This window comes from Vulpes vulpes, chromosome 12 (assembly GCF_048418805.1).
Source record: "Vulpes vulpes isolate BD-2025 chromosome 12, VulVul3, whole genome shotgun sequence".
Classification (NCBI taxonomy): domain Eukaryota; kingdom Metazoa; phylum Chordata; class Mammalia; order Carnivora; family Canidae; genus Vulpes; species Vulpes vulpes.
In genome coordinates this window covers 18,783,611-18,801,412 of record NC_132791.1, presented here as the reverse complement: position 1 = coordinate 18,801,412, position 17,802 = coordinate 18,783,611, and the positions used below count along the sequence as shown (strand labels likewise).

General features: G+C 46.8%; 1 protein-coding gene across 1 annotated transcript in view; it reads right to left on the bottom strand.

The window, feature by feature from the left end:
• Positions 1–17,802, bottom strand: part of GABBR2 (gamma-aminobutyric acid type B receptor subunit 2) — a 349,564-nt gene that overhangs the window by 200,377 nt on the left and 131,385 nt on the right. The window contains exon 3 of the mRNA XM_026013320.2: positions 8,689–8,859. Within this exon, the coding sequence (XP_025869105.2) occupies positions 8,689–8,859 (171 nt within the window). The remainder of the gene's footprint in view (positions 1–8,688; positions 8,860–17,802) is intronic.

Sequence of the window (17,802 nt, the reverse complement as noted above, 5' to 3'; positions counted from 1 at the left end):
CTGGAAACCGCAGGCCCTGACTGGGGATGGTTTTTACCCACATGGGGTCTCCCCACTCTGCAGGGATGGGCACAGCAGAGCACCTGCTAGCGGGCTGCACTTGCCCCTGGGAGCACTCACATGAAGGAACAAGTGATGCTTAAACCCGAGAGTCGGGCAGCCCGGGTGGCTCAGCGGTTTAGCGCCGCCTTCAGCCCCGGGTGTGATCCTGGAGACCCAGGATCGAGTCCCATGTCGGGCTCCCTGCATGGAGCCTCCTTCTGCCTCTGCCTGTGTCTCTGCCTCTGTGTGTGTGTGTGTTGCTCATGAATAAATAAATAAAATCTTAAAAAAACAAAAACTGAGAGTCTGCCCCATGGAGCTTCAGCCTCAGAAAGCTGAAGGTCTTCAGGTCCAGTCCTTGACCTTGACCCTCCCCTATTGAATATCTGCACTGGACCAGGGTTGCAAGGAAAAGCCTATTACTACCAGTACCAGGAAAGCACTACCCTCCACCCCTCATCCACTGCTGTCTGTTAAATGAACAGGCAGCTGGATGGGTTTTATTTATCCCAGGGGTCCCCAAGCTTCAGTTCCTCCTGTACCCCTTAGAGGCAATTTCACCACCTAAGTGCACTACCCAGGTGCTTGCTAGATTAGTTTTTTCCTTTGAACAGCCTCACTTTTTAAATGAAGCTTCCATTCTCAACAATAACATCACCGAAGTACAGTTTTGATGAGCTAGTAATCTTTTCCCCCCTGGTATATAATAACATAAACAGGTAGCTATTAAAATTATACAAAAACCATATATACATACACCCTGGGAAATAATGGACCCCCTCCAAATGCAAAAGAGGCCGCCACAAACAGCTGTGTGGGTGTGGGCAGGCCGGATACAGAGCAATCCCGGCTGGCTGGCCCGCAGGCCAGGTCTCTCCCGGAGCTGGAGTAAGGGCCCAGAGAAGGAGAGGACGTCTCTTGCCTAAGGGCACACAGCCAGTCACCTAAAATCCTTAGCAAGTTTTCAGATAAAAGTTGGGGCACAGGATGGGGCCCTAGGACCACTGGGATGAGGATCTGGTCCGTCAGGAGTCCCCTCCTGCCTCCTAATGATGGAAGATCCGCGGCTGTGTGGGGGGCCCAGGTGTTCCTGCAGCCTGGAGGGAAGCCAAGGACAGAGACCAGAGGTGCCTCCGCCCTTCCAGCATGCCTGGCCCTTTTCTCAGATAAAGTTGGCCTAGGGCTACAGTGGCCTCGGCTGAAAGCTGCCCATTCCTCCAAGATGCGGGTTTGAAAACTTCAGTAGACTGGGCCCCAGCCCAAAGGATCTGACGCAGGGTGGCCGGGCAGAGTTCTCAAATTTGCTTTTCTAACAAGTTCCCAGGTGACAATGATGCAATGCTGCTGGTCCAGGGCTGCACTTTGAGAACCACTGCTTTAGAGGATGGGATTACCTGATCCTGGTAAACCAGGATTCTGAAGTGTCAACCACTCGGGATGAACATCCCAGGATAACACAGCCAAGAAAAATCACTCAGACACAAAGTACCATGGGTGCATTCCAACACCCAACATCGTTGCCACCCAGAAGCAACCACAAGGCAGGTGCTCGGCCCCTGCTGATTCCAGTGGCTGACCCAGGACTTTCCAGTGAGGTTTCCAGAAGGACTTCCACCAACAAACAATGTCACATCCAAAGAAAAACTCAAGGGTGCCTGGGTGGCTCAGTAGGTGGAGTGTCAGCCTTTGGCTCAGGTCATGATCCCAGAGTCCTGGGACTGAGCCCTGCATCTAGCTCCCTGCTTGGTGAAGAGCCTGCTTCTCCCTCTCCCTGTGCCTGCTGTTCCCCTTGCTTGTTATCTCTCTCTCTCTTTCTCTCTCTCTCAAATAAATAGTCTTTAAAAAAAAAAAACAACCCAGCTGAGAAATGACAGAATGGCTTGCCTGACTTCTATGGGAGTGTGACTTGCTGACTGTACCAGCTCCTCCCTTCCTCACTATGGCTCCTGTGACTCAAGCTAGGGGCAGAGATCTCTCTGCACCCGTTTCCCCATCTCACCATCCTGGGTGCAAGCAGAATGAGGGCAACAGAGGGGAAATCACTGCATTTGCCCCTAAGAATCTGGCCCAGTGCATAGAGAGTCATTGACTGAAATCCTTGCTGAGCACTCAGCATTGTGTCAGGCAGCACGTAGGTGGAGGGGACAGAGAGGTCAGCCTGGCTCCTGTCCATAGGGACTCCCTGGCCAGCGGTGATGGGTGATGGGCGAAAAAGCAGATGGTGTATCACACCACATTGTGCAAGGAGCACGTAGGGAGAGAAGCCTGGGGTAGAGGGAGGTGTGTGGAGCAGAGACAGCACGTGTCATCCAGCCTGGGGAGGATGGTTGGCCAGGTGTGGAGGAGGATGTTCCTGCAGAGAGAAGCCAGCATGGAGGGGAAGTGACTGGAGGTGAGAAAGAAGGAGGCCTCAGGGGACCATGGATGGTCTCTCCAGCCATGGATGGTCTCTTCACGCCAAGGAGTTCATTCCCTCTTAGGGCAACAGAGGAGGGCTGATGCCTACTAAGACTGGCTCCTGGATTAGATGCAAGCACAAGGTCCTTGTCCTTCGCTGCAGGACTGTCCCCCAGGCGACTGCTCCATTAAAAAGAAAAAAAGCAGTAACTTTAGAGAAGGTGACCAGAGGTCCCTTTGGTAGGACAGCTGGTGACTTGGCAAGCCTGGAAGGCTTCAAAGGGCCAGAAGGGGCTCCTGAGGGCTGAGAAGGCTGGTTTATTCAGGAGGAACTCTGCAGATGGTGCCCTTTTGGTGTTGGACAGATCAAGGGCCTCGGAGGATCCCATCACTTGGAGGAGGTCTCTGGTATGGAAAGGTCAGCCCCAGAAGCCCTGTGATCACTGAGGACCAGCAGGAGGGCCGGGAGTCTCAGAGCCTGCTTGGAGGGCATGGAGGAAGGGAAGCCATGCAGCCACACAGCTGGGCTCCTGAGCGGGGGCAGCCTCAGGCTAAGGAGCCAGATTCGAGATGAACATAAAAATAACAGCCACCTTTGCATGGTGCTTATGAGCCAGGCACTTCTCGCAGTACTTTAAGTTTCTAAACACAGTTAATCCTCACCACCACCCAGAGAGTTAGCTACCACTTATCAGCCCCATTTTCCAGATGAAGAAATTGAGGTATAAGGAGGCGAAGTAATTCTCACGTGGCCACACCCCCAGGAGTGGCTGGAACAGGGTCGAAGACCAGATCTCCCTAGGCCCTCAACACAAATTCTTTGAGCTAGGAGAGATCACACACAACCCGCCCCACTCCCTTATCTTCTTCTTCTTCTTTTTTTTTTTTTTTTTAAGATTTTGTTTATTCATGAGAGACAGAGAGAGGCAGAGACAATGGCAGAGGGAGAAGCAGGCTCATTGCAGGGTGCTCAATGCAGGACTCGATCCCCGGACCCCAGGATCATGACCTGAGCCAAAGGCAGATGCTCAACCGCTGAGCCACCCAGGCATCCCGCCCACTCCCTCATCTTATAGAAGGGTAAACTGAAGCCTGGAGAAACTGGTTTATCTAAGGGTGCTTAGCCAACTAGTTGCGTCATGGAATTGGGAAACTATAGAATAACTTGGCAAAGATGGTTTCGTAGACCACAGGACCTGGAACTTGGGTGGGGGTGTAAGAGGAGCCCGACTACCCCTGCTGCTGTCTGCTGGTTCCCCAGGCAGGCTGCTCACTGCCTTCATCGCCACCCCAAGCCCTGCCTCCATCCTCTGACTGCCATGCTCACATGGATGTCGCTCAGTACTCTGGTCTCTCACCTCCTATTCTTTAGTTCCAGTAACATCTACCAGCGCTCCACTTCAGCCATGCACACAGAGCCAGGGCCCGGCCCCTGGATCCCTACATCCTTCCTCCAGTTCTGACCACGTCTCCCACCCTTCCAGCTCCCTCCAGCTTCCCAGAGACTTCCAGAGCTCCACTTCCTCCAAGCCCACGGGCCATCTGTCTGTTCATCCCTCTCCAGCCCGGGCCCCGTGGAGCACCCACTCAGCAGCACCCTCAATCTTCATCACCCGCCCCCACCTTTGTCTTCCACCCGGTAGAGCCCCGGCACTGGGCCAAGGCTACCCTCCACCCTCTCCACCCTGCTGCACCCGTCACCGCACCTGCACCTGCACCTGTACCTGCACCTGCCAAGGGCGGTCCTGCTGCCTGCAGACGGGGGCTACTCTGACAGCAGCGGCCCCCTCCACAAGGGGGCGCCATTTCCCTCCCTGAGTTTCTGGCTGAGCCCACTGGGAACCAAGGTCTCTGAAATCACCTGGAGAACACACACGGGATCTGATGCTGAGGGTCCATCTGATGTGACACGACTGTTCTGCGGGGATGGCCCAGGCATCAGGATTTTAAAAGCTCCCCAGGTGATCCTTGGAATGTGCCCTATCCACACAGGGGCAATACTACTCAGCTGAATGAAGAAACCAACTGCTCATACAGGCTCCATGGATGAACCTCAAGAACATGATGCTAAATGAAAGAGGCGAGACACAAAAAAAGCACATGTTGCATAATTCTATTTCTGTGAAATTTCCAGAAACAGGCGAAAGTATGGAGCAAATAAATGAACGTGGGGCTGGGGGTAAGCCTGACTACAAACAAGGACAAGGGAACTTGTGGAGTGAAGGGGCTGTTCTAACACGGGGTTGTGGTGACAGCTGCATAACCACACAAGTTTACTGAAAAGAACTGAACCTGACAATGGATGAACCGTATGGTATAGAGCCCAGCAAAGCCATTAAAAGTGGGGGCAGAGACAGAAGGGGCAGAAACCAATGTATTAAAAAACAAAAAAGCCCCTGGTGATTCTAATGGTCAGTCAGAGTCTAGAACCCCGTAAAGGAGGCCCGACACCCACTGACCCCGAGGCCATGTCCATCCCTCCCCGGCCCTCTCACAGTACAGGGCCTGTGCCCATCACACACCCTGGCACACAGTATTCCGTGAGTGAACGGATACGCATTCCTAGAGTTTGTCCCAGGACTTAGTGGAGGAGAGGATGTCCGTTGAGTGAGCACTTACAAGGCAGAGGTCTTTCATTGTCTTGTTCTAACAACTCTCATCCCTGAGTCCCCGTAAGGCTGGGGTAAATATCCCCGTTTTACACAAAGGAAACTAAATCCCACTGAGATGAAGTGGATTGCTGTGACCACACAGCCCTGGCCTGGCCTGGCCAAGCGGGGCCTAGAGATCAGCCTGCCTGATAACCACGTTCTTTCCTCTTCTCTCAGCTCATTTAAATCTTTTGCCCTCCTAGAGAGGGCAGGGCAGGCTCTATCTTTTCAGCCACCGGTGTTCACTAGGGACCCTTGTTTGTCTCGGAGCAGCTCTAGATCCTATACATCCAAGTCAACAAGGTGAAGGAAACTGTCTGGACCCATGGAGCCCTTGCTCCGCAAAGTGGAGTCTGGAGAGTGGCCCATCTGATCCAAGTCCTAGGGAGCCTCTGGGCCCTGGTCATGAGCTGGGCCCCACAGGAGCAGCTGGCCCCGAGGTGGGCTGGCACCCCTTGCAGTCCCAATGTAATAAGCTTCTGGGATTAAGCTTTCCCTCCCAGCTCCCCCCAACATCAGGACTATTTTCACTGGACAATCCTTCCAGCGCACCAGTTTGGAACAGAAGTGCTTGACGTTGCTGATCGACCAATTTCATAAAAGGAATCCAGTTTCCCTTGCACTCATGAAAAGCTGTTAGCCCCTGGCGAGCTTCCAGAGCCTGCACTCCAGCGATGCAGCCCAGACATTGGGAGCGGGGTGCCAAAACCCTTGGGCACACAGAGGAGTCAGCTGGGCTGAGAGATTTAAATCGAGAGGGGTCCTTGCCAGCAACACCACCAAGCAACATCCTGTCCTCAGAGAAGAGGTCTCCCACTGAGATGCCCTGAAACCACAGCTGAGGGCCCTAACACAGCTGTGTAGGGATGGAGATGTGCTCCCAAACTGCCAATACCTGACCCCAGTGAGGACAGCATGACCGGGAAAGCAGTGCAGGGTCAGGCAGGCAGCCTTGGGTGGGCCCTTTATCAGCATATGCCGTGGAGGAAGAGGCCCATCGCCCTCTGCAAACCTCGGTTTCCTTAGCTGTTAAACAGGTGCATAACCCCTTCCTACCAGGCTGTTGGCTGCTAGAGTGTTTGGGAATCTATAAAGCACTTGATCAAGTCAGGACTAATGATTTATCTTTTTTTTTTGATTTATCTTCTTTATTTTTTTTTTGATTTTTTTTTGATTTATCTTCTTTATTTTTTTTTTTTGATTTATCTTCTTTAAACCAGGGCTTGGGGATCCCTGGGTGGCTCAGTGGGTTAGTGCCTGCCTTCGGCCCAGGGCCTGATCCTGGAGTCTGCGGATCGAGTCCCACATCGGGCTCCTTGCATGGAGCTTGCTTTTCACTCTGCCTGTGCCTCTGGCTCTCTCTCTCTCTCTCTCTCTCTCTCTGCCTATCATGAATAAATAAATAACATCTTAAAAAAAAATAAACCAGGGCTTGGGGGTATTTCAAACCTCCCAAGTTGCAAGCAGTTCCTATGTGACAACAGGAAGTTATGGATGGAAAGAAGGAGCAATGGGAAGCCTGCGCTGGGAGTCAGGATCCCGGGGTTCAGTCCCGAGTTCTCTGTGAACAATCCTTCATGACTTCAGAGGTGCTTTGAAAGCCAGAACTTTGTCCCTTCCCCTCTCTGGGACTTGGTTTTCACTTCCACACTATGAGTGGGTTGGGCCCTAAAGGCCCCTCACGCTCTGACAGCCAAGACTGATGGAAACAAGCAGGTCTCTCCACATGGCTGCAGAGCCCCATGTCAATAGGGCCACAGGACTGGGCATCCCCACCCTCACCATCTACCTGTTTGACACTCATCTTAGAGCACTGGTCACTGCTGTAAAGAAGGCAATCTTCCAGCCAAAGCCTCCGCAGTGTTTGGCAATGAGTCACTCCCACGGCCTCTCCCTAGGGACTGAGAAATGGAGAGGTGGGAAGACGAGGACCAGCCTTGCCTGGGGAAAGCCTGCCTTGTCTGGATAATCACAGACCATAGGGCTGAACACTTCTCCTTTCAAGCACCTCCAAAAACACCCCTCTCTGTGCATGAACTTTCTAATTTACAACGCTCTTTCAAATCTGGCTGATTTGGGCAAGAACTACGGGGAAGACATGGGAAGGGCTACTGCCCTCATTTTATAGGGGAGGAAACCACAGCTCAGAGAAGTGAGGTGACTTCTCCAAGGTCCCACAGCCAATGCAGGGAGTGTGCTCTCCTTCCCACGAGAGAGGTGGGGCAAAGCCTCAGAGAGTAAGTGTGGGGCTGCAGTGGGAACAGGTCTTGTGATTGCCAACCCTGCTCTGCACCCACCTTCCTGGACACACACCCTCCCCCACCCCCGCTGCCACAAAGGGCCAGTTCTCTGAGACTCCTCCCGCTGAGGTCCATCCAGACACCTGCCTCACACATACCCTCCACCCACGCAGCTCACAGTGTCTCCTCTTGGGCTGCTAAGCACAGGTGGAATAGCTTACCTTGCTGGGGCACTCTGAGTATCCAGAGCACATGTGGGAGAAAAAAAGGAAAGTAGGAGCTCCAGGGAGAATGGGGGAAAAGGAAAGAAATCAATTTGCACTCATCCACGTAGGAAAACTTCTTAAACATTTGTTAATATCCCCTGTTAGTAAAGAAGTGTGGAAATGGGGGTTTTTCAAACACAGTTGGTGGGACCTAGAATCCGAACAGCCTTCCTGGAGGTCGGTTTGTTGCAATATCATAAATGACTCAATACAATAATTCCACTTCTAGAAATCTACTGAGAAGATGCATGCCGAGACAGAAGATGATGGCTGTGATATGAAAAAGCTGCATACAGTCAGTAAATTACCACCTATCGGTCCGATAGAACACCAGGGCCCATGAATAGGAATGAGGTCAGTCAAGCCCTCTAAGATCCGTAGTGAAGTGAGAAAACCAAAATACATAGTATGAAGCCATCTGAGTCTAAACAAACATATGGAAAAAGTTCTGGGCAGATGAACAGTAAACTGAAAGCCGGGGTTCACTTGGGAGAGAAAGTGGGATTTGGGGGGAACTGAGCAAATCAAGGCTTTTGTTTTTTTACCATCTATACTCAACTTTTTTTTGGGGGGGGGGAAGCAAAAAAAAAAAACCAACAAAACCCTGAAACACCACGTATGATGTATGTGTGTAAGCCATTAAAATAAACAACCAAATAAAAGCCCAAACAAACCCACCAATCCACAGTGACCCAGGAGCCTTCGTTCCAAGCCGGCCCCTCCCCAAACTCCCCTCACAGTAGCAATGCTCTTGGGGGCACATCATGATTTTAGGTGGTCACTCGGCATCAGTGACGAGGATAGTCAACCTGCAGGGGTCTCCAGGGAATCCACCGCATGATTTAGCCGAGAGGCACGACAGAAGGGAAGGTCCCCCTCCTGAGCCATCTAGGATGGAAGTGTTCACCTGTCCCGTGTGCAAATTCCTCAGCCACTGGCTCTGTTTCGTCGGCGGTGAAACAGCTCTGAGCCTGCCAGTAAAAGCTTGCTTAAAAGCCCTGTGACATTAGCCATCCCCGATGAGGCCACCTTGCCCGCTGGCGGGAGACAAGAGTTGACAGGTAAGTGTGAACACGCCCTCGGCACACGTACCTCAGAGAACCTCTGCACGTCTTGGGTCAGCGTGCCCACTCGCTTCCACTGGTAATGCTTGAGCAGCTTCAGGATGGCTGGGTTCACCGCATTATCTGATGGGACGGTCCGAAAGAAATAAGGGTATTTTTTCTTATCAGCTAGGACGGGCGTGGTGGCAGCAAAGGAAAGCTGGAAAACACGAAAGAGACATCACCTTTACTGGTGGGCTTCACGGCTGGGCGCCCAGGACCATTCGAAACGGAACAGAGACCCTGATGTGGGGGCCCAACACGTGGGGCAAGACATTTGTGAAAGTGACACATTATGATTGAAGAGGAGGTTTTTTTTTTAAAAAAAAATGCAAAATAAGGAGAAAGAAGGAAAAACAAAAGAGGACCAATAATTTATTCCTTGACAATGAGCCATCAAGGTAGTTTATTTCCTCCTGGTCCTTTTTCCATAAACAGTGATTTTTTTTTTTTTAAGATTCCATTTATTTATCTGAGAGAGAATGAGAGAGAGCAGGTGCAGAGGGGGAGGGGCAGAAGCAGACTCCCCGCTGAGCAGAGAGCCCAATGCCTTAGGGCAGGGCTGGATCCCAGGACCCCAGGATCATGACCTCAGCTGAAGGCAGACACTTGACCTATTGAGCCACCCAGGCGCCCCACACAGTGATTGTTTTAAAAAAGAGATTTAAAAAAAAAAGAGAGATTTTTGAGATCATTTTACGTACATGATTGAACCCCCGCTCCCTCCTAACATTATCCTACAAGCCTTGAAACCATCTTGTTAAAAAACTCCTTGCAAACATTTTAATAGCTGCATAATACTCCAGCATATGAACATACCATAATTTACTGAATCATCTCTAATTTGGGGACATTTAGGCTGTTTGCAATTTGTCGTTATTGTCATGTTATTCTACAAGCATCTTTGTGCAGAGCATCTTTTTTCCACAGTTTAGGCTATTTCTGTAGGATAGAGTCCATGATACAAAATTTCCCACATAAAGGAGATGAGCTTTTAAAGACTTAATACTTATCCCCCCGCCACTGCCACCCCCAAATTACGCCAATTTATACACCCACTAGCCAGGTATAATTAGACGGCCAATTTCGCCACACCACAGTCTTATCAACAGAGAGAAATTAAACCCTTCTCCATATAATCTTATACTGATTTATCATTAAAAAATAAATGATTCCTATTGCATTCATGGGTTATGCATAATGCTGAGCTTATTTCCATGGGACTGTTAACTAGTAGTATGTTCTATTTTAGGAGTTGCTTTGTCATGGTCTTTGTTTATTTTTGACTGGTATTCTAATGCTTCTATTATTGAGTTTAACGAAGACTTTTGTACGTACAGCATCTGAACTCAGACTACTGCAGTTACTGCGAATTTCTCAGTTTGTTTGCTCTGCATTGTGTGTGTGTGTGTTTTAATTTATACTCAGTAGTCAAATCTGTGTCTATCTTCCCCTTCATTATTCCTTCTTTTTCTTTTAAGTGCCAGTAAGTTGCTAAATTGGATTTTAATGATCTGTCCTCCAAGGCCCCGCTTAAATGTCACCTCCTCTGTAGCTTCTCCTCTGATCTCTGCTCTCCCTGTCCCCCGGCTTCACCCACAGAAGGTGCTTATCACACTTTTTGATCTCTGCTGTGTGCCAGTGGAAGCTCAGTATCTGGTTGCACTTCTAATTTGCATTTACCTTATTATAAGTGAGGCTGAGTTCCTCTTCCTATGCTCAAGAGCACTTTGCAGTTTGTTCTGGAAACCATTCACATTCTTTACCCATTTTCCAATTTGACTCTTAGTCTTTTCTTATCAGCTGGTAGAAGTGATCTTTTACATTAACGAAACTAGCCCTTTGCAATAGAAGTTGCTCATTTCACCACCCCCTGTCCTGCAGTTTGTACTTTTTCTTTTCATGTTTCTTATAGTGTCTCATGCCATAGAGACTTTTTTTTTTAATGTGGTTGAATTTATCAATTTTTTCCCTTTTATGTCCTCAAGCTTTGGGTCTTATTTGGAAAAGGATTTTCCCCCACTGGGATTATTAATTAATTCCTCCATGGTTTCTTTCAGTCTGCCATAACCCCCTCCCTCCTTCCCTCTGTTGCTCTCTTCTTTCCTCTATCCCTCTCCTCTCCTTTTTCCTTCCTTCTTTTGTTTCAGTGTACATCCCTGATCCAAAGAGGACATAGCTGAGGCAAGCTCACGCCCTTGCCACCGGCTTTCACCTTAAGCCCTTGCTCCCAGCCGCAGCTCTAGATCTAATACATCCCAGAGTCCAATTTCAGCATCCAGAGAAATAAGATCAGGCCCCACCTGAAGATGCTTTTACTGCCTCTCCTGTCACCTGAGAAAGTGCTCCTTCTTTTCCTCCCTAGGACTTACACAGAGTGGGGCAGCAGAGACCCTGTCCCTTTTCCTAGTCTGGCTCAGAGGGTAAACAGCCACTATCTAGGATTCCTACATCTCTTGGGTTTGATCAGCAACCTCAACACATCCCATCTGTTGGAGATGAACACAAAATATCCTATCAGCTGTCACTCGGAGCTGGAGGGTACCTGGAGGAGCCAACTTCTAAGATCATCATGGACAGAAGGACATCATCCCAAGACTGTTAAAGGCCAAGGGCAGAATGACTGTTTAGAAAAATTCTGAGTACAATAAGGACCAATGGGAAGAAGAACATACAGAGAGGAAAATCTCAGCTGGACACACTGAGGAACACCAGCATTCAGAGTTGTCCAGCAATTCAAGTAGTGAGACCCCTGTTTCTGGAGGTATGGAAATGGAGGATGCTCACTAGGAGCACGACCCAGTGAGAATACAGAGGAGCTCCAAGGTGTCCCTGAGCTCCCCAAGAATTATATGAAAGAGTTGTGTGGGTATGTGCATACTGACACGCACATTTTTCTGAGAAGAGGATCCTCAGCTTCCAATCAGATTCATCAAGAGGGTCCTATAACTCAAACAAGGTCAGCACCCCTGCCTGCAGGTGATATTTGGGTCCCAGAGTGAGCACAAGAGATAGATGCTCTCTACGGTCCCCTTGAACACAGCATCTGTGATTCCTCTCTCAGAATTAAAACAACATTTCAAGCCTCCCACGGCTACCAGGGTAAGAAGGAGCTATTAAAAAAAATCAGGGAGTAACTCTTCAGGACCTGGGATGGTATATCTGTCATCACATCCCCCCAAATGCTTATCTAACACAATTTGGGAAATATTGGTTTTCTAATGTGGTTTCTGAATCACACTCTGGTTGATACTTTATCGCTATTGTCCCATCAGGTTCAGGTCCACAATTAATTGTTGCTTGAACAACCTCATATGTTTGCCCTGTAGGTAATTACAGTGGTTACTGTTCAGTGAATAAATGGCCCATTGTGTTTACAATAGGCCTGGAATACAATATATGCCCCCAGTCTAAATCATGTTGGGTGCAAAATATTAACTGGCACTGGCATTTTCTGCCCCATTTGAGATAATGCTCACTTTGATTAGATTGCTCTGCATCACCGTGCCTCTGGCTTTAGCCTCCTAAAACTTTCTTCTATGGGCAAAGGCTGCAGGTGCCTAGCAGCGCTGCTGAATTTCAGAACTGGGGCAACCTGAGAATTCACCTAGCTCTGGTGTTGCCTACCCTGGCTGCACAGTAGCATCACTTGGGGAGATTTAAAAAATATATGATGCATTGGTCCCACACCAAACCAACTGAATCAATCTCTGGGCCCAGGACTACTAGGCATCAGTATTATTAAAAAAAACTTCGCAGGTGATTATGATGCCCAGGGAGGGCTGAGAACCACAAATACAGCTCAACATCCTGAGTTTTGAAGAAGCAAGCTAGAAATGGGAGATACTGAGATATTCATCACTAAGAGGTAGAAGCGGGACTCCAATTTGGGTCTACAGGACTCCAACACCAGTGCTCTTTCTCCCCTTGATGGCTGCCCACTGGCATAGTGGCTGTCACTCAGCATCTGGAAACACCAGGACTGCTGCTTTAATGGCCCTCAATGCAATGCCCACCCTTTCTGGGCTCTCCCTCCTTATTTTACACAACCAAGTTTGTTCCCAAACACACTACGATTGAGGCTCTGAGTTACTGAGGCTCTGGGTTAATCCCTAACCAAAGATTTATTTCAGAGAGTACTTTTAAACTTATTTTACAGTTTTGTTATCATTTCTGGTTTTATTGCATTATTTTGAGAATTTGGCATGTATAGTGCCTGCTTTTGGAATTTATTGAGACTTTTCTTTGTGGCCTATTCTACAATCAATTTTTGTAAAAGTTCCACAGTGGCTGGAAAAGAGAATGCAGTCTCAAGTTGTAAATTATAAAAGTCTTTATCAGATTTCTTATGTATAACAGGTATAATCAACCAAAGTAACTTATCATATGCTCTGTATTTCTGTTTACTTGATCTGTCAAAGACTGGAAGACTTGTTAAATTTTTCTCTATCATCTGTGACAATTCCTCTAAGTATTTCAACAATCTTTGTTTTCTATGCTTTGATTTTATGTTGTTTTGAGCATAAATGTTCATTACAATTATATCTTTATTTTTTAGCAATGTATATAGTTGCAAATAGCAGGCACTTAATAATCATTACATGAACTGAGAATTAAAATATTTATCAAGGTAAAAAAACCTCCTGTCATTTTATTTTTTGTCATTTTGTTACTGTTTGATTTATATTATATCATGCTTGATATTAATATTGAAACCTTTATTTCTGCTTGCATTTGTGTCATAAATCTGATCCTCCTTTTCTTTGCATTCTATTAAGATTGTTTTAAAGTCTATTTCTTGAAAAGAGCACTTGGATTTTAAAACATGTAAGCTTATTGCTGTAAATACTTGATCTTGCACTTATCTTGTTATCAGTCTTACTCATTTTTTTTTTTTTTTGCTTTTTTTTTTTTAAGAAAGAGAAAGAGGGAGAGAGAGGAGGCAGTGGGGGAGGGATATATATAGAGAGAGAATCTTAAGCAGGCTCCATGCCCAGCCCAGAGACTGACACAGGGCTCCATCTCATGACCCTGAGATCACAGACCTGAGTCGAAATCAAGAGTCAGACACTTAACCAACTGAGCCACCCAGGCGCCCTGGCAGTCTTACTCTCTTTGTATGCTTCCTATTTGTTTCCTCTTGTTCTCTTTAGTACTCAGACTGTATGTCTACTCCTCTCCATTCTAGATATATTAATCTTGCTTCTTGTGTCAAACTGCTGGAGTATCTTCTGATATTCTGAAGAAGGGTAAGTGGTTGAAATCTTGCTGAGGATGACACCCTGCTGACTTGACACACAGTAGAATTAGCTGGGTATGAAATTCCTGGGCTACACTTCTCCCCTTAGATTTCAAAAAATTTGCCAAGACAGATCTTGGCATGGCACTCTGGTTTTATCTGAGACACTGGGAGTCCTTCAATCTATACATTCAAGCTTTTCAACCAAGAAAAAAAATATGTATATATAATATAAATGTAGTATTATATGTAATCTTATATTAATTATAAATATATTATATAATAATACATATATATTATATATTATATAATAATATATATATTCTTGTTTTTCCTCCAGGAAGTCTGATTATTTAGATGTTGTCTTTTCATTCTTTACTTCCATATTGATCATATTTTTTTTCCATTACTTCACCTCTATATCCTACAAGAGCATCTCATTTTATTCCATATCTTTTTCTATGGAGTACGTGCATATTTAGTTTCGCTAATTTCTGGCAAAGTGGCTGGGTTATCCATAGTCCCAGCAGCAAGGCACAAGGGTTCTCATTTCCTCATATCCTGGCCAATCTTCGGTATTATCTGTTAATCTTTCTGGGATATGGTGGCACTTCAATATTATTGGACTTTGCAATCCTTTGGCTGTAATGTGGTTGAACAGCTGTATGTAAACCATTTAGCCTCTTAGGTTCTTCGTTCTATGAGTTTGCTAATCTGCTTTTCAACAGCCTCACTTTTAAGTTTTACTGTCTCTAATATATTTTTATTGTGTTATTGAGATTTTCCATTTCCTAAAAGTTTTTTTTATGATCACACTTCTTTTTTACCCTGTCATCTTATCTCAGGCTTATTCATCAAGACCATATATTTTCTGCATGTGATTAAGGATGTTAAATGTTTTTCTAGAATTTTCTTCTCTATTCTGTAACAGATAATTTTCAGAGGTGGACTCTTCCTCTGCTTCTTCTGGGTATTATGCACCTTCAATTATTTTTAACAATACTTTTTCAAAGGCTGAATGTTAGGTGTTTCCAAAATACTCACTGTCAAAAGCAAGGCAGGTCTTTTCAGACATGGCTTATCAAATACCACAACACACAGACTGCCCGTGGCCCTGTTTCCTGTCTTTATACATTATAATTGAATATTTTTCCGAGAAAAGTGGAAAATAAATATTTGAGCATAGTCTTTAGTGTCCAGGAGGTGCTCACTGTTTGCTGTTCTACATTAATGAGGTGACCTCTTGGCCCTCGGTGCCTAATTTTCTGATACTGTGAATCAACACTGTACATTAAATTTCCATCATGCGTTGCTGTCAGGGTTTTTCTTTCTTGCCCATAAAACTTTACTTGGAAGGTTTCTGCTTCCCAGGATGTAATGTACCCTTAGTGTTCTCCTGTCTTCTTCCTATCCAGTTTTTCCTAGGAATTTATAGCTCTGTTTGAATTTACAAAGATAGGTATAAATGAAGAGGATAAAGCATCTTGGTTGCTTCTAAGATCAGCAACTGTGAGTAGAGGCGTAGCTGTCCAGATTCTGTGATTGGTAACTGGGGCTCTCACTCAGATGGTGGAGGAGAGAGGGAAAAGTCTATTATTTTTCAGAACAATTATTATTTTATGAGGCAGTGTTCAGAGTGCCAGGAGGCAAAGCTTTGTAGGATTTTATCAATCCAGTTCCATCTACTTTATAATCATTGAAGCTGCCACACATGTAGAATGTCAGTTGGTCTTAGAGACGCTCGGTTCTTTGAGGTAGAAATAACCATCCATTTCAGACCTGAAGAAACCATGGAAAAGAAAGGTGATGTAGTTTGTGAGGTCAGTACAGGAACGATGAAACTGGCCTTTTAACTTCATATCTGGTTCTCTTTCTTCAACCAGCTCTGAACTGCCAGTCCCAAATGAGACAGGGCAATGATCTGGGTCTTACTCCTTCTTCTGAGACCCAGTAGTCCAGTGGCAAGGCAGCTGATTCCAAGGCTTCCAGAGTCTCACACAGAGCAAGTTCCCATGGTGGGCATGGCTGGTCCTGGGAGATTCTGGGGGATTCATTTTAACCAGCGCCATGGGATGGGGAGAGTCATCAGCATCTCTCCCCAGGTGGGGAGTTCCAGCCTGGCATGAAATATTTTGTGAGTTTAGGGTCTGCATATTGAACAAGTCACTTTAACATTAAACAGAGGCCACTACAAGGCCACTTTAGGGAGTTGGGAAACCGGGCTTATTACCTGTCTCTGTGACTGTGAGAACATGGACATCATTTCTTCTAGGTTATCTGTTTTCTGACCTCTTGACTATGATGGACAATGGATTTCAAAGGTTCCTTGCAACCACACAATTCTGCTTTTCTCTCCAAAAACTGAGGAAAATGATGAAGAGGTCTGTTAGCCTGGTGTGGGTACATGTTTCATTTGCTCTGATTTATTCAGATAATTGCCTTTGTGTCTCACTTCTCTTTGCAGATGTAAGCCCAGATGAAAAATGTAAATACACCTCCCAACTTCAGAATCTTTATTAAATTCCAAGCCACTGATGAATTCTTGCCTAAATGCAATTCATTCTCTCCATGGTTTGGGGCCTCTGACTTAAACTTTTCTGCGGAGCTACGGCACGTTTCAGGTGGGAAATACAACCAGGGGTGGCCCCCATCGCTAGATCCTAGGTGGGAAACTCCAGCCAGAAGCAAGGAGGGCAAAATATGATGGAGGCTTGCTCTTTTCTCTGCTTGGTTTAATCTTTTTCCATGGGTTTGCGGACCGTTTCTGTAATTAAATGAGGGAAGTATTTGTCATCTCGGGTCCCTTTCAGCCGAGATGAATGGAACGCAACTTTCTCAGGAAGCTTCTGACAAAACCCTGTTTGTGGCCAGTGCCAGGATGTATACAAAGGCGCTAGGCTGAGTGCGTTGGGAACCCGGGCCCACATCAGGCCTGCGCCAGGTCGCTGCTGCACCCAAGCCCTGGCGGAAAACTGTTTGGACACAGAGTGCCTCTCCACAGATGCCCGTGAGATTGATGTGACGTGGAGCGGCTGCAAAGCATTTTCTGAGTTAGCCAGGGGAAAGGAACTCACCCCAGGCACTGGGGTGAGTTCTTGAAGTCCCGCTCCCACAAAAAGCCTGCTGGGGTGTTGTGCAGAGACTTGCTGTAAGGCTGGGAAGGAACCTCTTCAGTCAGAGATCCTGGGCTGGAACCACTTGGGGAACAATCATGTCTCCTTCCTGTTGATGAGCTTTAGTTTTTAATCACTCAGAGGTGCACAGCAGCTCGGATTTCACCACCCACTTTCATGCCATATTCTGGGGAGCTCAAAACAATTTGTGAGGGAGGGAGAGGAAGCATCGCTTGTCTTTGTTCCTCATGGAGTAACCGAGGCTCAAGGAGCTGGGGTGACTTGCTTGAGACCATGCAGCTAGTAAGGGGCAAAGCTGGGGTTTGAGCTCAGATCATCAGACTCCTTAAAGTTATGGTATGATGAGCACCTGCCATGGGGCAGACACTGCATTAAGGGCTCAGCATTCACTTTCTCATTGAATGAGCAAAACACCTCTACGAGGTAGACACTATGATGATCTGCACTTTTCAGATGAGGAGACTGAGGCTCAGAGAGGTCAAGTCACTTGCACTTGGTCACACAGCAAGCAACAGGCAGAGCAGGGAAACTGCATGAGCCTTTGCTCATTCCACAGACCGCTATGCCTCTTTTCTGTAATCAACAACCACTAAAACATATTTACTTCTTTAGTCTAACTTCAATCTCCACAAAAATCCACCATGCTGGCAGAGTAGACATTATTACTCCCGTTCTATAAATAAGAAAACTGAAACTCAGAGAGGTTAAATGACTTGGTCAAAGTCACATG